Here is a 26,603-nt window from a genome sequence, read left to right on the forward strand (position 1 = left end):
CATCTTTATTCATGGGGAGAAAAAAACTAAATTGGATAATGACAATATGAGCCCTTGTCTACTAACTGATCTTACCTGGCTGCATACATGCTTGTTAAATAGCACTCCACACAAACTCAGTCCCAGATATCACGCTGCCTGGGTTTTTCCACACCGACAAGCTCAAGTACATGAAATTGGAGGTTATGGGTGATAATCGCTCCGTGTAAAAGGACCATCGGCCTGAACATCAATAACAATTTTGGTGTTATCATAGTATATTTTATGAAAATGTAACAAAGATTTGGGTTTAAACACCAAATACTTAGCAGGTAGCTTGTTAAACACCACAACTACAGGAATGTGCACATTGTTACTTGCAAATTAACCCATAGCCACACTGGGATGTTACTGTACATCAGTATGGCACTGCCAGTATAACAGATTGGGAGCCAACCTCCCATTATACTGGATAGCTCTCAGTTACTATGTGTAGCAGAGGGCCACTGATTTATAACAATGGCCCAAGCACTGTCTGCATGAATTTACCTTAGTGTTTTTGAATCTGCAAATGGACTTGGAAGGGCTTAAAAGTGTCACCTGGTGGTCCAGTGGGGTCAATACTCTGTGTAGGCTGCAGTGCCTCAGTCAATTGCTGATAATACCGATCACAGATTTATTATGAGAAAGCAATGATCAATGCAAGGAATCTTTATCTTGAGCGAATTTACAGTACTAGTGAAGCTGTCAGCCTTTGAACTATATTGTGCTGCTATACTACGGGTGCCTGGAAAAAGCTGGATCCAGTCCTGGGAAACAGCCATTTGCAAATGGCTGTTTCCCAATGAAGCGCACCCCCCCCCCAAAAAAAAAATAAAAAAAAATTGCCACCCTTTATTGATGATCATGGAGGGGGGTAGAATGAATAGCAACAGTGCAAAACGATGGTAAGAGACCTACCTTCATCCTCAGTGCCCTGTGCCCACCACCAGGTAGCTATCAGCAGGTTAGATTCGTCTTGTATTTAATGTCTACTTAATTCTTAACCATTAAGATTCTGTGCCTCTGTGTGAAAGAAAAGTTGTGTAGCAGATACAAAATGGGTTTCACAATATAAACATTGAACAGCCACATTTTTACTAACACTGCAGTATGTACAATTGAGGGCTATAATGCACATTTTTGAGTGCTAGTTTGCCCTCTCCTCCTCTGGGTAACACATGGCCTTCTAAATCAAGTCTGGCTCTGCCTAAGCGTGTCACCCAGGAAAGGAGCTATCGGCCCACCTCCAGTGCACCAATTAACCCAGATTGCATATAGCTAAGGGTCCATTTACACAGATTATCTGCCAAAGATTTGAAGCCAAAGCCAGGAATGGATATGAAGAGGACAAATCTCAAGCTTTCCTTTATGACCTGATCTCTGTTTCGTCTGTTCCTGGTTTTGGCTTCAAATCTTTGGCGCATAATCTTTCTGTGTAAATGGACCCTAATGCTAAGTTTACACGGAGCGATAATTGGCCCAATCACACGATTAATGATTTCGAAATCATCAAGGCAGCACTGATTGGCTAAAGAGGGGAGCTGGGAATTTCAAACGGCTCCTCTTCAGCCAATCAGTGCTGCCTTGCATTGATTGGCTGAAGAAGGGAGTCGGGAATTTCAAACGGCTCCTCTTCAGCCAATCAGTGCACTGAAGAGGGGAGCCGGGGATGTCGAAGACCTGCTACGCGGAGCAGGTAACGTATGCTCGCCTCGGGGGTGGCGATCGAGCCAGCGCAGGGGGCTGCGGATGAGTCCGGACTATCGCGCGATGACTGTTTACACGGAACGATCGGCAAATTTTTTGCGAACAACGATTTATGAACATGTTAAAAGATCAACATGAACGATGTTTTGATTGTTCGTCACGTTTACACGTACGATTATCGTTCGAATTTGATCGTTATCGCGAAAATTCGCCTGATAATCGTTCCGTGTAAACGCAGCATAAGTGTTGCTGATCATGGGCAGCGGTTTGAAAAATGAACTGATTTATGCGCTGTCGCTGAACAGGTCGTATAAATATATTTTTTATACCTTTTGTATAGAGAGGTTTTCTATGGGGATTTTTTACTGCTCTGGACAGTTCCTGACATGGACAGAAGTGGCAGCAGAGAGCACTGTGTCAGACTGGAAAGAATACACCACTTACTGCAGAACATACAGCAGCTGATAAGTACTGGAATTTTTGAGATTTTTTTTTTTTTAATAGGTGTAAATTACAAATCTATATAACTTTCTGACACCGGGTGATTTAAAATGGACTAGGGTAACTAAAGGAACTTTCTGTTTTTATAATGTTTTCATTAATGTGACGTGTGAGTGTTCCTTTTTAGAAAACATTGGGCAGAAATGTTTTTATTAGAAATCTCTCTGAAAGTTTGTTGCTTTACAATGAACATTTTAATGTTTCTAAATAATTATATTAAAGCTAAAGGGCAGGAATTACAGAAGACCTGAGGTATGCTCCAGTGTGCAGTGTCATAGGGAAAAAACCCTGCTGGTGCCTGAAGCCAATCAAATTCCACTCAAAGGGATTCCTTACATGGAAATCTGGCAACAAAATACGGCCATTTCTTATTCTTCAGGGAGGAAGAAGTAACCAGTCAAGGGATGTGATGTGTAGTACTTTTCTATGGAAGAATTATTATATCAGTGGCTCACAAAAAAACAAAAACAAATTAACAGGAAACTATGAGGAGGTTAGAAGTATCTAACCTCCTGACATGTCCTATAGGACATGGGACACAGAGGATGAAAGTAAGGTTCTTATCTTCATCTTTGACACAGTTTCCGAGGTATTAGGAGTTTAATAGTAGTCCTGTACCGAGTGCACCGATCTGCCCCCCGCCGGCACGTCTCTTCTAAGAATATGTGCACACTGCAGAATTTGGGTAGAAATTTGAAGTGGAGTCTCCTGATACTCAGAAGCTCATTCTGCCGTCGATGCACATACCCTAATGAATATCAGCAGAGCCAGGCTGGGGGCAGTAGTCCTGCCCCTAGTGCACCAAATGCCTAATTAGCATATGAAGTAAACTTCTAATAGCACAGAAACTCCTCAGCTCCACCTGTGCAATAGGGACACACAAACACAGTCCTAACTATACAGGGCTGGGTGTTTTACATTCAGCCATTTGTTTACATGCTGGATCTACATCTCCCTGATGTTTATGTGCAGGACCCACTCCACCCTCCCCTTCCCTGCCTCCTCATCCTATGCCCTCACAAGCTATAGCTGTCCTCATATACTGTTGTAGACTCCCCTGACTGTCCCAGATCTTAGCTGTTCAGGGACTATCACCCAGTTGGGTCTCCCACCTAGGGCAGGAGGCAGGGTTCAGCTTAGGGCTCACTAGTCCCACACTGATGTGACACTCTGCTTCATTGACAATGTCATATTTATATTGTTTTTTTTTGCTTGCTTGTAAGAGCTAAAATATAAAATATAAGGGCTGCATCACCAACATTGATACATGTGCCGAGGCCAGTGATTGGCTGCAATATTCAGTATTCATTGTATGGTGATGTCATCGCAGCACTTCCACCTGTGAAACTGGTGAGAACTAAGGGGTTGAGTCAGTCTTATGTCTAACTGTCCTTTCGTTTCATGCCCCATGTCATTTTGTAAGAAGGCTGGAGAACCCCTGTTGGCTAAAGCCAGATGTCTCAGCACTAGAGATGAGCAAACTGGGTTCGGGTTCGAGTCCATACGAACCCGATCGTTCGGCATTTGATTAGCGGGGGCTGCTGAACTTGGATAAAGCTGTAAGGTTGTCTGGAAAACATGGATACAGCCAATGACTATATCCATGATTTCCACATAGCCTTAGGGCTTTATCCAAGTTCAGCAGCCCCCGCTAATCAAATGCCGAACGATCGGGTTCGCTCATCTCTACTCAGCACACATACTGTCCATACAGTGGCTCCATCTCCTACTGAAAGATAGCAGACCCTTCTTTCAATGTATACACCCATTTTACTTTATAAAAACACCAGTGAATTCCATGCGAGCTGGGCAAACTATTCTTATTCCTGTGCATCCTACTATCTTACTTCCTAACTGGCTCATTGTTTTACATGTACAGGATCCACAGCAGATTTCACACTGCAAGTTCCACAGCGAAATATGCTGCGTTTCTGTGTCCTGTCATTTCCTGCGGCTTTACACACAGTGGATTTTTCATTCTGCTGCGAGTATGTAAAGCCCCTTCCCAATTAACCCAGCAGCTGCCAGGCTATAAAATTACCTGCCCACACTCCCACTTGCTTCTCAGCCTCCCTGACATCCCAGCCAATTAGTGGGTGCGTCGGGGCAGTGTCTCTCCATCTCAAAATCATTGCCAACTGAATTTTTAAACAAAAAGTAAATTTAACTAAACATGTCAAGCTTCTTTAACCCCAGGCATTGCTATTGGTGTCATGTAATCTATTAATCATATATGAATAACATGCTCCAACCAAATTATCACCATTTCAGAAAAAAAACCACATCTTCCCTTTAATGTCTGGATTAAATTTTTATGCCAACACTCAATTGCATTCTTTCATGGTGAGCCTACAAATGCTAAAAACGTCTATTTAAAAATCTCCAGTCTTCCAGTACGTATGAACTGCTGTATGCCCTGCAGGAAGTGGTGTATTTTTTCCAGCCTGACACAGTGCTCTCTGCTGCCACAACTGTCCAGAGCAGTAGCAAATCCCCATAGAAAACATCTGCTCTGAACAGTTCCTGACATAGCAGGAGATGATTTGTGGCTGGGAGAATTCTTCATGATGGCCAGACCAGAGGGAAAAAGACTAGAATAGATGCCCCCTGTGAGTCACTGGATGTAACTTGCACTGTAATCCCTTAAAGATGCGGATCTGATGCTGTGTAAACCAATATAACACATGTTTTATATATTGCATCTAAACCAATGTGGCAGTGGCTATTGTGCTCAGTAGAGGCTAATACCCACCTAGCCCGTTTGCCATTAGTTGAGCAGGTCATCAGGGCGCAGTTTATAAGCCTCAGGGATGGATTCCACAGGAGGGTGTGATCTCATCCATATGGCTCATAGGCTGCAGACCTAAAGTGCCTGCGGGGCATCCAGCCAAATGATCTGGGGCTTAAGCTCCAGATGTCCAGTGCTAGTGACTGGTGGAAGCTGCTGTAACTGCAGAGGGAGGACTATCTCCATATTAACAACTAGGGATGTCCTGAAGACCTGAAGGCTCCTGTAGGTGTAATGCGTCTCTGTGCTTCTACCTGTATTATAAGCTGAGGACAGCTGCAATGCTCGCGGTGGGCGCTAGATGGCGTGTGACTGCCGCTCGGAGCAGGGAAGTACCGTTTCGCTTGTGGGATATTTCTCTTCCCCAGCCAGTCCCCACCCTGTGATTTTAGAGGGAGGGGAGAGAAGCAGGTTAGGAGTCATCTGTCCGGAGCTGTGACATTACAGCAGCGGCAGCAGGAGCCTGTGAGGCGGCCACACTCCGCCTTCACCAAGGACATCACCTCATCCTCCTCGGCGGTTGGGAGAAGAGCCGTGCCCGCAGACAATAGCCGCATCCCCTCCCTGGCCGCAGATGTCATTGTAGCAGCCGTCATCCTCCTATGCAGCATGCCACCATGTAAGCGGCTGTGTGCAGCGGCGCCGCCTGCCAGCATCCCGGGCAGGGTGTGTGGTGACTGGTGCACCATGATGCGGCAGCACTGACAGGCGCCCCCTCCCCGTCTCCACCATGATGGCAGCAGCAGCCAAGGATGCCTGTGACCTGAAGACTGCCCGGCTATGGAGGGACGCGGCTCTGCGCTCCAGGAAACTGCGGAGCAGCCTGCGCCAGCTGACCCTGAGCTGCGGGGAGCACAACAAGCTCATCCTGCCCGAGGACCTGGGCGACGTGGAGGTGCTGAACCTGGGCAACAACTCCCTGGAGGACGTGCCCGAGGGCCTGCGGAGCCTGCTGGCTGCCGGCAACCTGCACGTCCTGATCCTGCGCAGGAACAAGCTGCTCAGCGTCCCCTCCGCCGTCTACGAGCTGGGCCGCCTCACCGAGCTGGACATGAGCCACAACCGGCTGAGCTGCCTGACCGAGGCGGTGGCGCTGCTGAGCCGGCTGAAGAAGCTGTGCCTGAGCCACAACAAGCTGCAGAGCCTGCCCCGGCAGATCGGCTCCCTGCTGCACCTGGAGGAGCTGGACCTCAGCTTCAACCGGCTCAGCCACCTACCTGACACCATGCAGGGGCTGAGCCGCCTCCGAGCCCTGGACCTGGACCACAACCAGCTGGGCAGCTTCCCCCAGCAGATCCTGCAGCTACCTGCCCTGGAGGAGCTGGACTTCTCCGGTAACAAGAGGCTCTGCAGCAGCTGCGGCGGCGGCTCCCTGCCTGATGACATCCGGGCCATGACCCCTCTGAAGATCCTGTGGCTGAGCAGCACAGGCCTCTGCACCTTGCCAGACTCTTTCTGTGAGCTGACCCACCTGGAGAGCCTGATGCTGGACAACAATAACCTGTCCTGCTTACCTGAGGGCTTCGGGGCCTTACAGAAACTGAGGATGATCAACTTGTCCTCCAACTCCTTCCAGGACTTCCCCAGGACGCTGCTGCGGCTCCAGGACATGGAGGAGCTCTACCTGAGCCGCAACAAGTTGACTGTGCTGCCCGGGGGCATTTCCAGCTTGTTCAGGCTAGTCACCTTGTGGCTGGATAACAATAGGATAAGGTACCTGCCAGACACCATTGTGGAGCTCGGCTTGCTGGAGGAGCTGGTATTGCAAGGTAACCAAATAGCAATTCTCCCAGATAACTTTGGGAAGCTGTCCAAAGTCAATATCTGGAAGATCAAAGACAACCCTTTAATTCAGCCTCCCTATGAGGTGTGTATGAAAGGGATCCCTTACATTGCTGCTTATCAGAAAGAACTTGCCCATTCACAGCCTGCAGTCAAGCCCAGGTTAAAGCTGGTGCTCACAGGCCTGAAGGATGCCGGCAAAACTGTACTAAGACATTGCCTGACTGATGGGCAGCAAGCCAGCTACACGCTGGGGAATACAGGCATCGAGGTCACCAACTGGACGGCCGACGCAGAGCGAGGACTAACCTTTATAGTGTATGACCTAGCTGGGGACCAGAGCTATGACATTATCAACCCTTTCTTCCTCTCCCCCGGTGCTTTGTATGTGCTGGCGGTTAATCTAAAGTCCTATGTTTCCAAACAGTTTTATACATCGGTCGGCTATTTTCTCCATTTTATCAGTGCCAAGGTACCACATGCAGTTGTATGCATAGTAGGGACTCACGCCGATTTATGCGAGGAGAGGGACATTGAAGAGAAATGCCTTGATATACACCACCAGATAGCCCTGCAGGAGAAGAAGGATTCCGAGACCTTGCAGAATCTGGCCCAGACTGTGGACGAAGCTCTTAGCCAAGACTATGACATGCGTGCCTCAAACCCTCATGCAGTTTTTTATGGAGTTAGTGACAAGAATCTGAGACGGAAGAAAGCCCAGTTCCAATACTTAATGAATAACCGTCTTCAGATCCTCTCCCCTGTCCTCTGTGTGAGCTGCCACAATTTTTCAAACATTAGGCGCTTGAGGGAAAAGCTCCTGTCTGTGGCAGAGCACAGGGAGATTTTTCCAAATCTGCATCGAGTTCTTCCCAAATCCTGGCAAATGCTGGAGGAATTGCACTTTAAACCTCAGGAGCTATGGCTGACGTGGTGGGACTCTGCCCGTCTAGGCCTTCAGGCCGGCCTGACCGAGGACAGACTGCAGAGCGCCCTGTCTTACTTACACGAGAGTGGCAAGCTGCTCTACTTTGAGGACAATGCTACCCTTAAGGAGTACGTTTTTCACAATCTGACAAAGCTGATTGACATTCTGAATGTCTTTTTCCAGAGGGACGCCTCAGTCCTGTTACAGAAACTTCTGGGTGACAACAGTGTGGACGACTTGAGGGCCGCCCAGTTACATCACTACGTGGAAGGATTTCTACTTCATGGACTACTGCCCACTCACATCATTAAGTTACTTCTTAAGCCACATATCAAAACCCAGCAAGACCTGCAGCTCATACTAGAACTTCTGGAGAAGATGGGGCTCTGTTACTGTATCAATAAACCCAAGTCCAAACCATTGAATGGGGCCACTGCTTGGTACAAGTTCCCATGCTATGTAAAGAATGAGGTGCCCCACGCGGAGGCTTGGATCTATGGTACAAACATATCGGGACAATCTCTTACTGTTGAACAGCTTCAAATAGAATACAGCTTTCCTTTCATATTCCCGCCTGGCTTGTTTGCCCGCTTTAGTGTCCAGATTAACAGTCACATAGTACACCGTTCAGATGGGAAATTTCAGATTTTTGCCTATAGAGGGAAAGTGCCAGTTGTGGTGAGCTTTCGACCCTCAAAAGGAGCCTTACAGTCAGACATTTTGTCTATTGCCAGTCATGCCTCACTGCCTAATATATGGACTGCATGGCAGGCAATAACACCATTGCTAGAAGAACTGAATGCACTATTACAAGAATGGCCAGGCCTATACTACACAGTACACGTTCTGTGCTCCAAGTGCCTTAAGAGGGGATCACCAAATCCACACACCTTCCCAGGTAAGATTTGGTTTGTCATTTGGAAGCCTTCCTTTATATTGTTTACTTCTTTGTTACTTGTGTATATTACAGCTTGTATATGAACACTAGAGATAAGCCATCTTTCCAAAATTTTGGTATGGCAGGTTTGTCAAACTTTGATGTTAAAGTGACTGTACCACCAGGCCCAGTCTGAAGCACTGGAGCCAGGCCGACCCACCCTTAGTAGGAGGATACCCTAGCCCCTCTATGATAGGGTTCCATTGATTCTAATGGAGTGACGTCATGGTGGGGCTGGGGTTTCCTCCCACTAAGGGTGGCTCGCCCCGCCTCCAGTGCTTCAGCCTGGGCCTGGTGGTACAGTCACTTTAAATCTGGGATTGTCTGAACCTTAAATGAACTTCACTTAAACAGGTTAATGATTGCAGACGTTTAGCTGTTTTAGTGCAGTTCACAAAGTCCACTCATCTATACTTACCTGTCCTGTCCTTATTCCCCTGGTGTCCTCTTTCTCCTGTGTCACCAACAGCTGCCAAAATCCCGCTCAGCCAATCACTGATTGGGATGGGATAGCACTGCAGCCAGTGGTTGGCTGAGAGGGTTGAAACAAGAGTGACAGCCTGCTCAGCCAATCACTGGAGGGGGCACCAGTGAAGGAGGACACCAGGGAAGCACAGACAGGTGAGCATACCTGTGCTTTTGTTTTCTTGTTTTTTGTTTCTTTATGAACTAGTTCTGAACTTTGCAAAAAGTTCAGTTTGGTACCGAACCAAACTTTTTTTTTTTTGCAAAGTTCGGAACGAATCTTGGTTCGGAATATTCAGTTTGCTTTTTTCTAAAGAACACCTTATTCTTAGAATTTTTTAGGCCTTGTTCACATCATGATTTGGCTATCTGTTGCACATTTACATCAGCACACTATCCATATCGTCTGTTGCAGTTAGCTGGTCGTTATATTCGTATCATTTCCAGCACATACACATGGGGGGAGATTTATCAAACATGGTGTAAAGTGAAACTGGCTCAGTTGCCCCTAGCAATCAATCAGATTCCACCTTTCAATTTCCAAAGAGTCTGTGAGGAATGAATGGTGGAATCTGATTGGTTGCTAGGGGCAACTGAGCCAGTTTCACTTTACACTTTTACTGTTGGATAAATCTCCCCCATGGCGTTCTGCGCTTTTGAGTCTGGTGAAAACAGGTGTACATGTGGAAAATGATCAGCTGACTACGTTTGGGCCATTGAAGTATATGAGGCCTGTAGCTCTTGATGCACTTGTATGTCAGCAAACAATTTGGACAGGATGTAAACTTGCAGCGGATGGCTAAATCGTGGTGTAAACCCTCCCTCAGATGAATATATATAAATATAGATAGATAGATAGATAGATAGATAAATAGTGGAAGATTAAATATTAAATGAATAAATAACTTTGCTGTTCTGTTAGAAATACAATGGTTTATCTATGAATGCCGGCAGCAATGTTAACAGTAGAGATTTTCTTTTGGTGTTGATCACATAGGAGATACAAGGAGTAAATGTTTCTCTTTCTGTGGACATCGCTATGGCAACCAGAGTGTAAATATCCAATATTTAGATAGTCCCCAAGTAGTGGGGGTGGGTGTCTGACGTATGCATTTGTATGCACAGCCCTACATCAAACTCTGGTTGTAGCTTATCTCTCCTAGAGCAAAGGGGTTGGGAGCTGAAAATCTATCATGCACAGAATCATCTGTTGGTGGGGATGCCCCCATACACCTTTTTCTGAGAGCCGCAGGTGTCACCTATGATTAGTATGAAGTACTGTGTATAGGGGCCTTTACAATGACCAACTTATTCTATTGAGGTGAGTGGCATGCAGATAGCCAATGGTGGTGATTGTGAATGTGTGGTACCAGCTTGTCATCTCAGTGTAAGTAACATTACCTCCATGTTATTCATCAGCACGGCACCTTCTGTACCAGCTGTAATATTATTGGGTTAAATACAGCAGGAAATCCTGGATTTTCTTTGTACCATCATTTGTGATACACAATAATATACAGTTCTGGGTATAGATCTGGGTCTGTTCATCCCATTGTACTTAGTAGTGAATTTCAGGAACAGCTGCAGCGTGTCATCACCAGGACATTTTCCGGTTTCTTTTGAGGTCATCGACACTAAGATGTTTTCTTACAAAATATTTTTGATGAAAACTTTGTTACTCCGGCCTATAATTAGAAGGTGACTACGTCCTGCCGTTCTGAATCATGTGATCTATGTCAGCGACTATGTAATAGCCTCATCCCAAATAACGGGATGGAGAACAGAGCAAAAATATGATATAAAAACTAACAGGTAACAATACAAATCTACTTTTGTTTATTAGTCTTTTAGGCTGGGTTTACAAACTTTTCTTGCATTTATACAGCAATTTTCCTGTTATTTATCCGAAAACTGCACAAATAAATTACGGCAGCAAAAAACGCAGCAAATCTCCATGTGTGAACCCAGCTTTAGAGGGGTATTTCCGTCTGTAGAATAGGGGATAACATGCTGATCACTTGGGATAGACAGGGGAAGGGGTGTATGGTGCAGCGTCAGGAGATGAACTCTATACACAGCTGGTGCATGCAGACACCTGCTGCTAATGATCCTGCTAGTGTCAATCATTTAAACCATTTAAATGCTGCAACCAATAGTGAATGCAACATTTCAATGTCTAATGCTATGTTTATACGGAGCGATAATTCGCCCAATCGATCGTTTAACGATTTTGAAGCAACAATTTGGTTTTTATAACAATGAACGTTTAGATGAATAGATCGTTAGAAAAATCATTTGAAAATTCGTAAGAAAAATCGTTATTGTGATCGCTTTAAGATCGCTTAAGCCCATCTTTTGCATAGGGTAAATCGGTGAAAGACTGTTTACACAAAGCGATATGCGAATTTTCAGTGAACGACGATTTAAAAACATATTGAAACATCAAAACGAACGATTTCTCGCTCGTCGTTTGATCGTTTGCTGTTTACACGGTACGATTATTGCTCAATTGCGATCGTTTATGTGAAAATTCGAACGATAATCGTTCCGTGTAAACACAGCATAATGCTGCATTTACACAGAAAGATTATCGAATTTTCGATAATCTTTCTGTGTAAATGCATCGCATTTCTGTGTAAACGATTGCATTTGAGCGATAATCGTACTGTGTAAACACAGCAAACGATCAAACGACGAGCGAGAAATCGTTCATTTTGATCTTTCAACATGTTCTTAAATTGTGCATAGAATGGAGTCTATGACACGAGCGGAGACGTGTGCGCCTGCTGCAGTCTGCGAGCGGCCGCGAGCTGAGAATTCCGTGACGGAGTTTCCGTCACAATTAGAAACTCAGTTTGCACATACCCTTCCATTAAAATGAATGGAACTGAATTGTAATACTTTACACAACCTAGGGTGGTGCTGTGTTTGCAAGAAAGTAGCCGTGCTTTTTGTAATCCTGGATAATCCATTTAAAAGGGCTTTAATGACCTTTATTTGAGAAGTTAACTTTTGACGTGACCAGAGCATAGACATAATTCTTTATCGCTAAGTAAAGAAGACTGTGAGCGCCATAGATCCATAGATACGAGAACATAACTGTACTGCAGAGCTTTAGAACCTCTTTCTTACACGGATGATTTACTGCACAGCTCAAGACTAAACATTTTCTCGCTCTGGCACTAGGCCTTAGAGATTCTTTGAATAACTTGGTGTTGGATTAAAGTCAGCGTCGGTCTGCTCACCACAGCAAAGCACACTGTGGGTCTGTCATGTTGTGTGTATATACTTACATATATAGGCAATGTGTGATCCCTATTTGTGGCCACTCTTGTATAACTATTTCATCTGTCTCCTTTTTTTTTTATTACTACGTATTACTTTTATTTTTATTTTTTTGTTGTTTACATCAATAAAAGTAGCGAATTTACAGTAATAACAACGAAGGGCTTAAAGGGGAACTACAGGTGGAGTGGGGAAAAATGAACCTTCTTCAGAAGCTGATATCATTACTTACCTGTCTATCCCAGTTTTGAAACAACCAAAAATCCATTTGTTGTGGGGGGGTTTTGTTCTGTATTGTGTGGTTGTACTTCCTGGTTAAAGGAGAAGTCCGGCCAAAATTAATTTTTGATATGTTGTTACTTATGAAAAGTTATACAAATTTCTAATGTACATTAATTATGGGAAATGCACATATAGGGCTATTTCCCTTAATTTAGTAGATCAGGAAGTGTTAGAATTCTCCAGATCCAGTGACGTCACGACGAAAGGTGTAATTCCTATGGAGTGTCCAGCAGGGGGCGCGCTCTATATAGAAGTCTATGTTTCTATGGATTTCTATGTAATATAATGTAATGTAGTGTACAGTGCTTTATTGAATGAATACATCTATGGAATACTTTGGTGAGCAAGTGTCCCTGCTCCCCAAAGTATTGCCTAAATGTATTCATTCAATACATTAGGATATCACAGTAAGCACGCCGATCCGCCGCATTCCCACTGATCCGCCGCATATACACTGAACTACAGCTCCCATCATCTGCTTATAGTATAGCTGTAGCTGGGTAATGGATATCACTTGCCTGCGATGCCACTGCTTTTGCCGCCGGGCGCAGGGGGGAGCCGCTCAGTACACAGGAGCGCTCCCCCCTCCTCCTCCTCCCGGGAACCTTCCCCCTATAGCACTGCTGACTCCCCGCCTGGCCGCCACTCTCCGCTTTCATATACCAGCTCCCGATGCATCAGTGCGGACACCAGGAAGCATCGGGAGCCGGTATATGAGAGAGGAGAGCGGCGGCCAGGTGGAGTTTTCCTTATGTGGAGTTCACCTTTAATTATCTCTGCAATTCACTCATCAGCTGGCTGTCTTCTAACTCAATGATGCTCCATGCCGCCCCTCCTCGGGTGCTGGGAAAAGCTGGATCCAGTCCTGGGAAACTGGGAAAAGTTTCCCAGGACTTGACTCTTCCCGGGCTTTTCCCAGCACCCGGGGAGGAGCGGTGTGGAGCGGCATTAAATTTTCGCGCTGCTGTACTGACACAGCATAATGATACATGATGCTGGGAGTTCTGATAATCCGTTCCGTTGCACACCATACCTACTTACGGAACATGTACATAAGGCCTTAGCCTTTTCCTTTGACCATGTGAAATGTAAGGAGGGTATGATAGTAAGCTTAGGTACATGTGACTAGTTATGGCAGCCTGTAAGACTAATTCATAGACAAACCTGTCGTTATGCAGCTATTTGTCATAGCCGAGACACGCAGTGTTAACCTTGTAGAGTTGTTTGTTATAGGCATTGTCTTGTGGCCACAGGGTACAAGTATGTGTGCACAGCACTTTGTACTTGTGATGATACTGAAAGTTCTCGGCTCAATAGACTTTTTTGGCTTCACTAGTAGAGCACAAAGGAATTCCTGCTGTTTATTCTTTGGAAACGCTTCCAGGAGGAAGCTTAAAGTGAACCTGCCACTCCGAATGAATGTAACAGGGAGCAGAGCATACGTTCTATAGAAAGGACTGTTACACTACTCATTTACCATTGATAAAACTTGTATAATCGGGTTCACTTTTTAAAACAATACCTATGTTGTTGTCCTTTGTGAACGTCGCTTTACTCTCATGCAGATATAACTGTGCGCATTATGGTCAGTCTGTGATACATGTCATATATCATGGTGTATTCTACCTTAAACTCAGGATTAAAGCTGTACTCAAATTAACTGGTGTCCGAAAGTTATACAAATTTACTTCTATTTAAAAAATTTCAGTCTTCCAGTACTTGTCAGCTGCTGTATGTTCTGACAGTTCCTGATATGGACAGAGGTGGCACCAGAGGAACTGTGTCAGACTGGAAAGAATACACCACTTCCTGTAGGACATACAGCAGCTGACAAGTACTGGAAGACTGGAAATTTTGGAATAGAAGTAAATTTGTCTAACCTACAGACACTTTCCTAGACCTGATAAGTACTGGAAGAGTACAGATTTTTAAATAAATGTAAATTACAAATCTTTATAGCTTTCTGACACCAGTTGATTTGAAAGAAAAAAATTGAATTGAAATATATATACTGTATGAAATCTTGACACTGCACGCCTCCATGGGAATGAGATACTGCATAATTACAGATCTCTGTCACGCGGATCACAAATATAGTCATATGCAATAGCTTTTATGGTGTATAGTGACTGCATGACCTGTGGCTAAGGCTACTTTGTATTTTACCATTGTTAACCTACAAACTGGGCATGTTGATGCATAGAGAAGACTACTTAGCTAAAGAATATAATGGAGAGGACTACTTAGTTTAAGAATATTATAGAGAGGACTGCTTAGCTGAAGAATTTAATGGAGAGGACTGCTTAGACTACTTCTTTTGTGGGCTTATAGCAAAAGAATACAAGAACATCGAAAGATAAAATTTGCAGATATAGAATCAGCATTGTATACCCAATGATTTATAATCTACTGATAACTTTTAACGGGTGTTTTGGAGGTGACAGAGTCTCTTTAAGCCTAAATGACAATTGTTGACAAATTGACAAAAAGTTGTATGTTAGGTGTTGAGGTAGATGTTTTTTTAATCGTGACCTAAATTTGACAGCTTAGGCTGTGTTCACACAGTGCGTTTACTTTTAATCTTTTTTTTTTTTCTGAAATCATTGCAAAAATGATACAGTTTTAGGCTATGTTCACACTGCGTATGATTCCGTCTGTAGTGCGAACCGCGAATATACGCACGTAGTTTTGAGGTTGATGCGTTCGCTTGAAAGTATACGATATACACCCGCACAATGCACACTACGTATGAGCTTACGGCCGGATCGTATACGGCGCCGTGAAAAATGAGCAAGACCATTGTTTGAGGACGGAAATGTTGAAACTCACGGCCTTGGATTTCCATGCGGTCCCGTACAAAGTACTTATTTCGGCCAAATTGAACTTGATTTTTCGATCCAAAAGGTTCTGTGTGGTTGACGGGGCTGGGCGAAGATTTCCAAGTAAATGACCTGCCTCAGATCGCTTCGAAACAAGCTAGGGAAGCATAACTGTACTAAGGGTGGCATTTATTAAGTCCGGCGTTTTTTACGCCGGACTTATAAATGCCCCCGCAGCTCCGGCGCTACGGAGATTTATGTAGAGGCGGACTGCCTCTACATAAATCCCGTGCGCGCCGGTGCGCACCGCGGAAAACCTACGCCAGCTGAGGACTGGAGTAGGTTTTCGGCGTACATTTGGGCGGAACAGATGGTAAATCGCGCGGCGCGGAAAGTGCCGATTTGCAAATATTTTATTCGGAAATCGGCCATTTGCGAATAAAAAAATACGCAAATCGGCACTTTCCGCCGAAAATCATCCGTTCGCCGGATGATACATGTGGCCCTAAGTGTACATAACTGTGTAGTTTCAGCCGCACATGTACGGCGGCGTACGAACTACGGACGGAATCATACGCAGTGTGAACATAGCCTTACAGTGATTATGCACATTCTGACAAAAACATAGGACAAACGTGGCAAAACTGCACTACGTGGACATAGCCTTAGTATTTGACTAGATGTATCAATGTTATCAAAGGAATTCATGTTGTAGAAGTTTTTTGCTTCTTTTGTCTAACTTTATGCCATTTCTCACTTTAGACTAGTTCTTTTTTTCATCAAAACTTTGACGCGCCATACCTTTTCTTTTTTTTTTACCAGAGAGGCACAAAACTTGTTTCAGGTAGCATATTAGGATAAGCTGTTATGTGTACACAACAGTTGTCCGAATGTACTGCATAGCAGCTCGGACAAGCTCTAGAACCCGGGCGAGTGACACTGGCTCTTTAATTGTACACGCCCCTAATCAGGAGCGCATATAGTCAATAGCAGCAGTGCCATTGGCTCCTGACCCTGTCAGTCACTCTTTTGGCCATAGGCAGTATTATACCTCCATCTACAAGAAGTGCTACTTCACCCAGCGTTGCAGAACATGCAGCGCTATAAGATCAAAGAGGAGGACACTGCTGCTGAGTATGATTTTTTATTTTTTTTTGCTTCTCTGTTTTTACAGCTAGGAAACACTGATGGTTACCTAAAGCCTCCTGAACGGCTTCCTGATCAGTGTTTCCTGACTCTGAAAACTACCACGGATGTGTTAAGGGGCCTAACTGGTGCATTTTACTCTTTACCTTGAATAAATACCGGCTATGAAACATTTGCCTTACTAAATTTACTCCAAAAACATCACAAAGTAGACTTCTGCAGTTCAGTCTGGTGTGTCATTATATACACTGGGGAAGGAATGTAGTGTAGTGACTATATGTTGCACATGTATTTTCATCTTTGACACAGGGCTGACATGGAAATAATAGTGTTCCATGTCCAGTGGGCAGATTAGTGTGTCACACAGACATACGTTACCCTTTGCTTCAATTGTAATTTTCCATGCAAACAAGCCTAACCTTTTCTTATACACCTGTTTTATGTGCAGGTTCAAAGAGGCTAGGTGTGACACAGGAGTGTATATTGTAGCTAGGAGGGAATAGTGCTTCATTTATAAAACCTGTAAGGCTCCCACATTGCTGTCACCGGATGTGGCTAAAACCAGGGTCGTCTTAACAGCATTATGGGCCCCTGGGCAGAGGTGCGAATTGGGCCCCCCCCCCCAACCGCCGCCATCAAATCCCCCACATCTTTGCATATAGTGCCACACATAGTAGCCAATGCCCACATATAGTGCCCCCCATAGTAGCCAATCACCCCATATAGTGCCCCCCATAGTAGCCATTCCCACCATATAGTGTCCCCCATAGTAGCCAGTGCCCCCCATAGTAGCCAGTGCCCCCCATAGTAGCCAGTGCCCCCCATAGTAGCCAGTGCCCCCCAAAACAACAAACCAGTTACTCACCTGTCCGGCGGCCCCAGCAGCTCCTCTCCTGTCAGCGAGCACTCCCGACATCTTCCTGGGTGGGCAGCAGGGTACAGAGAGACTGCCTGTGCCGGAAGTGTCCTGCAGCCTCCATCATGAATGATAGAGGCTGCCTACACATCCGGGACACATGCAGCGTCTCTGTACCCCGCTGCCTGTTCCCGGAGAATAACGGGAGCGCGCTGCCGGGAGACATCAGCTGCTGGGGCCGGCGGATGGGTGAGTTCCGGGACCGCCCGCCAAGCCCGCCCCTTCTATCGCCGCTTAGCTGAGCCAATCAGAAGCCCAGGAAAGTGCTGCTCATTGCACTTTCCTGGGCTTCTGATCAGCTCAGCTGAGCGGCGATAAAAGGGGCGGGCGGAGGGGGTCGCTCAGGGCCGCTCACTATGCATATGCATAGTGAGAGGCCACAGAGGGGGCGGGACGGCTTCCTTGCGGTGCTCGGCACTGCTTGGGAGCCGTCTTCGCTTTATAGGACGCACTTAGTTTTATAAGTGCGTCTTATAAAGTGAAAAATACAGGTCACAGAGGGCAGGGGCCCCCTAGGACGCAAGGGCCCGCGGGCAGCCGCCTACCATGCCCAATGGGTAAGACGGCCCTGGCTAAAACCCATGTCCCCATGCGCTTCACCAGTAGTTCTGCGATTTTGCCGGGTTTGATCAGCAACATTGTGCAGCCATTGGAAAGTGGAAGATTTCACATGCATGCATGTGGGAACATGGCCTATGATATAATGCATATTGAACAAAAAATGGGCAGCACTCCATTACCACTGTTCACACTATGCAGATGCACACTGCTGTGGCAAAAACTGCGCTTGCATGGCCCTACTAATCTCTATTTTAAAGATCCACAGGAGATGATAATGCACATTGATGTCACAACTAGAGATGAGAGCAGCTTGAGCATGCTCGATTGTTCAGCATTTGAATACAAGAGGCTGAAGAAGTTGGATGCTAACAATTAAAAAAAAATTATAACTTGTGAACATGTGAGATTTGGTAAAACTAGCACCCCTGTGTCACATCCTGATACTGTACTTGGTAGGAAGCCCTCTCATTTTAACCCTCTGATACTTCATGAGCTTTGCTGGTGATCAGATGCCTTCCGGCTCTCCTCTGGTGCCTGTTCGTTTAGAACTGTGGAGATCCTCCTATGGAAGCGAGCAGGTCAGTCCTATCTCCTCTCCCTGCTGCCGGAGGACTGAGTGTGAGTGAGGCTGTGAAGCCCTCCTACTCCAGTATTTGGGTGTAACCCAAGTAGTGAGTGTCACGTCTGGACATCTGCCACTGCCATCCATATTTCGCCGCTCATCTTTCCTACATATGGCGCTGGATAGTGTATAATCGCTGCTTCCCTCTGACCCCTGAATTAACCCCTTTACCAATAGCTGCTCCAGGAAACCAGCACTAGTACCAGCACCAGCAGGTTTGCAGTCACCCACGTAGTTTGTGGTGGGAGCCACCTCGGTAGTGTGTGGTGAGCGCTTTAGTTAATTAACCCCTTCTTTACTGATACAATGTTCTTTATTGATACAGAACACATTATCTACTTTATTTTTGGGTTGTGGAACAAATCGTCTATGTTTCTATCTCTATTTTATATACCAGTGATTTGGATTACAAGCACATTCCCGGAATGTATTATACTCGTAATCCAAGGTTTTACTGTATATTGACAGGCAGCAGGCGGCTGTCCCAGTCAGGCTCGGACTGGGCCATCGGGGGGCCCCCTGCTCCTAGGGGTCGGGGGCCGCACCTCCCTTTTTAACTGGAAGCGATCGCAACAATCGCTTCCAGTTAATTGTAAGCAGTGTTCTGATTGACAGGACGGGAAGCCGTAGGCTTCCCGCCCTGTCAATCACTCTTGTGACCGCAAGCAGAGATTTGCTTGCGATCACAAGAGTTTCGCAAGCTCCATTGCGAAGTCCCGGCAGCGCCATCACTGACCTCAGTGTGCGCCGCGGCGAGTCCCAGCCACCGCGGCGCACACTGAGCTCAGTGATGGCGCTGCCGGGACTTCGCAACGGAGCTGCTCATCTGTCAGAGAAGAGGAGGCCAGCAACCGACGGGGGAGTGTGTGGTTAGGTGAGTTGTCTTGTATTTTTTTTTTTTTTTATCAGAGGGGGCTGTATACAGGGGGAGGACAACATAGGGGGGCTATATACAGGGGGAGGACAACATAGGGGGGCTATATACAGGGGGAGGACAACATAGGGAGCTATATACAGGGGGAGGACAACATAGGGGGGCTATATACAGGGGGAGGACAACATAAGGGGGGCTATATACAGGGGGAGGACAACATAGGGGGGCTATATACAGGGGGAGGACAACATAAGGGGGGCTATATACAGGGGAAGACAACATAAGGGGGGCTATATACAGGGGAAGACAACATAAGGGGGGCTGTATACAGGGGAAGACAACATAAGGAGGGCTATATACAGGGGGAGGACAACATAAGGGGGGCTATATACAGGGGGAGGACAACATAAGGGGGGCTATATACAGGGGGAGGACAACATAAGGGGGGCTATATACAGGGGGGAGGACAACATAAGAGGGGCTATATAAAGGGGGAGGACAACCTAAGGGGGGCTATATACAGGGGAAGACAACATAAGGGGGGCTATATACAGGGGGAGGACAACATAAGGGGGGCTATATACAGGGGGAGGACAACATAAGGGGGGCTATATACAGGGGGGAGGACAACATAAGGGGGGCTATATACAGGGGGAGGACAACATAAGGGGTTATATACAGGGGGAGGACAACATAAAGGGGCTGTATACAGGGGGAGGACAACCTAAGTGGGGCTATATACAGGGGAAGACAACATAAGGGGGGCTATATACAGGGGGAGGACAACATAAGGGGGGCTATATACAGGGGGGAGGACAACATAAGGGGGCTATATACAGGGGAAGACAACATAAGAGGGGCTATATACAGGGGGAGGACAACATAAGGGGGGCTATATACAGGGGGAGGACAACATAAGGGGGGCTATATACAGGGGGGAGGACAACATAAGGGGGGCTATATACAGGGGAAGACAACATAAGGGGGCTATATACAGGGGGAGGACAACATAAGGGGGGCTGTATACAGGGGGGAGGACAACATAAGGGGGCTATATACAGGGGGAGGACAACATAAGGGGGCTATATACAGGGGGAGGACAACATAAGGGGCTGTATACAGGGGGAGGACAACATAAGGGGGCTGTATACAGGGAAGGACAACATAAGGGGGGCTGTATACAGGGGGAGGACAACATAAGGGGGGCTATATACAGGGGGAGGACAACATAAGGGGTTATATACAGGGGGAGGACAACATAAGGGGGCTATATACAGGGGGAGGACAACATAAGGGGGCTATATACAGGGGGAGGACAACATAAGGGGGGCTATATACAGGGGGAGGACAACATAGGGGGGCTATATACAGGGGGAGGACAACATAGGGAGCTATATACAGGGGAAGACAACATAAGGGGGGCTATATACAGGGGGGAGGACAACATAAGGGGGGCTATATATAGGGGGAGGACAACATAAGGGGGGGCTGTATACAGGGGGAGAACAACATAAGGGGGGCTATATACAGGGGGAGGACAACATAAGGGGGGCTATATACAGGGAGAGGACAACATAAGGGGGGCTGTATACAGGGAGAGGACAACATAAGGGGGGCTATATACTGGGGAGGACAACATAAGGGGGGCTGTATACAGGGAAGGACAACATAAGGGGGGCTATGTACAGGGGGAGGACAACATAAGGGGGGCTATATACAGGGGGAGGACAACATAAGGGGGGCTGTATACAGGGGGAGGACAACATAAGGGGGGCTATATACAGGGGGAGGACAACATAAGGGGGGGCTGTATACAGGGGGTGGACAACATAAGGGGGGCTGTATACAGGGGGAGGACAACATAAGGGGGGCTATATACAGGGAGAGGACAACATAAGGGGGGCTGTATACAGGGAAGGACAACATAAGGGGGGCTGTATACAGGGGGAGGACAACAAGGGGTTATATACAGGGGAAGGAAAACATAAGGGGGCTATATGGGGCAAGGACAACATAAGGGGGGCTGTATACAGGGGGAGGACAACATAAGGGGGGCTGTATACAGGGAAGGACAACATAAGAGGGGCTATATACAGGGGGAGGACAACATAAGGGGGGCTATATACAGGGGGAGGACAACATAAGGGGGGGCTGTATACAGGGGGAGGACAACATAAGGGGGGCTGTATACAGGGGGAGGACAACATAAGGGGGGCTATATACAGGGGGAGGACAACATAAGGGGGGCTGTATACAGGGAAGGACAACATAAGGGGGGCTGTATACAGGGGGAGGACAACAAGGGGTTATATACAGGGGAAGGAAAACATAAGGGGGCTATATGGGGCAAGGACAACATAAGGGGGGCTGTATACAGGGGGAGGACAACATAAGGGGGGCTGTATACAGGGAAGGACAACATAAGGGGGGCTATATACAGGGGGAGGACAACATAAGGGGGGGCTGTATACAGGGGGAGGACAACATAAGGGGGGCTGTATACAGGGGGAGGACAAGGGGTTATATACAGGGGAAGGAAAACATAACTGGGCTATATGGGGCAAGGACAACATAAGGGGGCTATATGGGGGAATAGACAACATAAGGGGCTATATGGTGGTAGTCATGGACAACATAAGGGGGCTATATGGGGGAATAGACAACATAAGGGGCTATATGGGGGTAGGGATGGACAACATAAGGGGGCTATCTATATTGAAGGATGGATAACACAAGCGGGCCAGTTATAAGGGGGATAACACATGGAGCCATCTATAAGGGACACTGGATGGGGGCAATTTATAAGGAGGACAACACTGAGGAGGCATCTATAAAGGGCACTACACAGAGGGGGACAACAATGGGGGGCATCTATAAGGGTAACTATACTGGGTGCGGTGTGTATACAATAGGGCATGCACAGAGGGGGGCATCTACTTTAGTGGACTACACAGAGGGGTCATCTATAAGGGGACTACACAGAGGGGGCCATATACTATAGGGCAGGAATAGGGAACCTTGGCTCTCCAGCTGTTGCAAAACTATAGCTTTAGCTGTGGCTGTCCAGGAATGATGGGAGTTGTAGTTTTGCAACAGGTGGAGAGCCGAGGTTCCCTACCCCTGATATAGGGAATGCACAGAGGTTGTCATCTACTGTAAGGGGATTACACAGAGGGGGATCTCTACTATAGTAGAAGCACACAGGGCCATCTATATGGAGGACTGAACAAGGGGCCATCTACAAGGTGTCTACACATTATACACACACATACACACACACACACACACACGCTACAAATAGTCAGGGCTAACCACTGAGAGAAGGTGTAAAGGGGCCAATACACATGTGCAGTGTGTATAGAGATGAGGATGGTGCCAGTGTGAGGAGCCTAATATATTTCTCTGGCAGATTCTGTGGATTCGTGGCTCGGAGAAGTTCTCATAATGGCCCAGGACAGATGGAGAAGAAGATGAAAAGGGAAGATCTCTGATCAGAAAAGACGTCCCCTGTGAGTCGCTAAATCTATGTGCACTGTAATGTATATGGTGTATAGAGCCTGTGCAGAGCTGTGGCTACCTCTATATGACTGTGTGAGGGGATATTGATCTTTGTTCAGAGGATTTTATTCAGTAGCAGCGGTGGTGTTAGTCAGTATGTGGTGGTGTTAGTCAGTATGTGGTGGTATTATTTGTTACTTGTAATCTGGTGCGGTGTTCATTGGTCTTAGTATACCAGATTTGGTCAGTAACAATATGGTAGCAATGGTTGTGGTGTGGCGGTAATATTTCCCCCTTGTATACTGGTAATATTTGTCATAGTATTCAGGATTTAGTAAGTAACAGTATAGCGGTAATATGTATGGTGATAATATTTCCCTCCTGTATGCTGGTTTATTGGTAATATCGTTCTTGATATACAGGATTTGGTCAGTTACTGTATAGCGGTAATATGTGTGGGGATATTTGCTCTTTGTATACTGGTGTTATTAGTAGCTGTATGACTTGTATCTAAGTATACAGTGTTATCATGCAAAAAAAATTGTCTTATAGCCCAATTACACCCGGCCAATAATTGGTAACAAGTGCTCCTAGGAAGTCTATTCAGCCGATGATCGGCCCATGTAAAAGTGCCAGAGATCTGCTGACATGCCAGCAAATGCCCCATAGTCGGCTGATTTGATCTTTTGTGCGGCTAAGATCATTGCTGTCGGCTGCACATCACCTGCCCTGCTGATTAGCAATCATTTGCAGCCCTATGCTGCCCCATATCACACCATGTTACTGGACCCTTATTAATGTTACCATAGATAAGTATAGTGGCAGAAGGGTGTGCCCCAAGAATGATTTCCCCTGGTGGGCCCAAGCACTCCAGTCCGACACTGGTCCCAGTCATCTGAAGGCCTGCATATGTTTGCTGCCAAGTGAACTGATTTTCAGATCTGCTGTGTGTGAATAATACCCTAAAGCTCCTGAAATGTTTCTTGTAAGTAATCATTGAAGATGTGGAATTATTGACATCGACAAAAAGGTCTCCTAAAAATGACTCCTATTCTCTACCTGTCTCCTGGCGTCTGTCCGGCCTTTCATTACACACAGTTTCCATCTCTTGCAGAAATGAGAATTGCTTTGTCTTGCCACCATTATTAATATTATATGGTATGATGTCCCCCCCTTAGTTGTGTTTTGTGCATCTGTAGGCGGGGATGTTAGGAGTTCTGTACTTTATGATAGATCTCAAGACACCAATCAATAGTTGTGAGACTGGCTAGACTCTACCTGAGAACCTTCCCGTATAGAAGGAAATCCCACAAGACTTTGACTTAATTAAAATATTGAGCTTAAAATCCAGTAGAGATGTCTGCAGATTGTAGAGTGCTTTCATCTGGGAGGAGATCTGATCATTAGGATGCTCTTCTATTTTCTCTCCCATTCGATGTCATGTAACTCCCATTCGATGTCATTAGGCACTCCTGTTTAGTTATGCACAGATTGAGCAAATGCATTAGGAGAGTCCTTTAGGTGCTGTGGGTGACCTTCGCATGGCTTCCTCAGTATAATGCACAATCTACTCTATTGCTTCTTCTTTTCCGGTACTACGCTTCCTAATCCAGTGAAAGCTTTGGAACCGCTGCAGGCGGAACTACTCATCCCTTCTGCATATGATACCTCATCCCACGGCATTCCCAGTAAAAATGCGTTGTCTTTGTACAGAAAATTCACATTGCTGACATAGCCCTCTAGTTCTTATTAAAAGGTTGCTAGACTGGAAATAGGAATGTGTGTATCTGTAAGTAAATCGTATAACCACAGCTCTCAATGTAATTAACACATTTCACAGTGAATTGGGGGCCTATTATACAGGATGATTATCTCCCAGAAAGGTTGCTAGAAATACTCCTGTGACTAATAATTGGCCTGCGTAAAAGTAACAGCGATCAGCTGAGGACAGGGGAAATGCCTGATCCTTAAAATTTATCATACGCACATCCTATACTGTACATATAGGACATGAATATATCCGTGCTGTCAGTTTCCAGATCACACATGCAGTGTATACTTACCATCAATGCTGCTGTGTGATTTAACACTGCTGTCTCTGTAGTTACAGCAGCTAGGAGTAGAACAAGAGTTCCAGGTCACACGGCAGCTCAGAAGGTAAGTATACACTGCAGCATGTGATCTGGAAACTGAGAGCACAAATATATACATATCTGTGCTGTCAGTTTCCATGGCTGCACAAACAATTTAAAGATTTCTTGTGCAACCCTGCTGCTGGATTAATTGTTAAATCTGACTGATTAGGGCTTGTTTGTGTCCTTGCATGACCCCATATCTTTGTATACTGAAGGTACACATTTTTTGGGACTTCTAGTTAGTAATCTCATTATAAACACCCTGCCAGCCTATATATAATGCATTGCATCCACCAGCACAGCAAACCGAGATTTAGATGCAACCTGAGATGCTTTATACAAGGGAAGACCTGTAGTCTGCAGTCATCTGAGATGTTTTCCGGTGCCTTTCAATATATGATGTCATTATGGAGGTGGTAGGTAGGAGGTAGGAGTGATTGTAAATAGCTTTAGTAATAGGTTTAGGTTTACCAAAAGGTAAAGACTGAAACTATAATTTGTGTTCCCTTAGTCTCTGTTGATCCTGGCATCATGATTTTCATTCTTGCAGGAGCCATGATGGATCCTTTTTGTAACATTTTAACTTTACGTTACTTTCTTTTTTTAACAGGTTTTTCTTTCAAATCCACTGATATCAGAAAGTTATATAGATTTGTAATTTACTTCTATTTAAAAATCTCCAGTCTTCCAGCTGCTGAATGTCCTGCAGGAAGTGGTGCATTTTATCCAGTCTTACACAGTGCTCTCTGCTGCCACCTCTGTCCATGTCAGGAATTGTCCAGATCTGTAGCAAATCCCCATACAAAATCTCTACTGCACTGGAAAGTTCATGATATGGACAGAGGTGGCAGCAGAGAGCACTGTGTCAGACTGGAAAGAATACACCACTACCTGTAGCGTAGCGTGTGTAATTGTCCGGTTTAATAAAATATAACAATATTTTTCCCGTATGGTGAACGGTCTTAATGTAACAAGCAAAAAAAAAGGATTGAAGATTTTTTGTTATGTTGTATATCAGGGGAAAAGAATAATAAAAAGTTAACAAATATGAGATATATGTAAACTAGAGATCATGGTGCAAAAAATAATGCCCCAGCCAGCTCTGTAGATTGAAAAATAAAAGCGCTATGACTTTTAGAAGGCTAGGAGGAAAAAATGAAAATGCAAAAAATATTCCAAAATTGGTTCTGCCCTTAAGGCCAAAATCCACTGTGTCCTTAAAGGGTTAAAGGCCAAGAAATGTTTCTCTCTTCCACTAATATTTGTACTTTTTACACACAAAATAGGCACCGATGTCTGTGAAATGGATGGGAAAAAGGAGAGCATGTGCTCTGGT

General features: G+C 45.7%; 1 protein-coding gene across 1 annotated transcript in view; it reads left to right on the forward strand.

Annotated features, from left to right (window-relative positions):
* Nucleotides 1-5,334: 5,334 nt before the first annotated feature.
* MFHAS1 (multifunctional ROCO family signaling regulator 1) overlaps nt 5,335-26,603 on the forward strand; it is a 61,981-nt gene continuing 40,712 nt past the window's right edge. Inside the window, exon 1 of the mRNA XM_069978013.1 lies at nt 5,335-8,625. Within this exon, the coding sequence (XP_069834114.1) occupies nt 5,748-8,625 (2,878 nt within the window). The 5' untranslated portion in view covers nt 5,335-5,747. The remainder of the gene's footprint in view (nt 8,626-26,603) is intronic.

Source organism: Dendropsophus ebraccatus, chromosome 7 (assembly GCF_027789765.1).
Source record: "Dendropsophus ebraccatus isolate aDenEbr1 chromosome 7, aDenEbr1.pat, whole genome shotgun sequence".
NCBI lineage: Eukaryota > Metazoa > Chordata > Amphibia > Anura > Hylidae > Dendropsophus > Dendropsophus ebraccatus.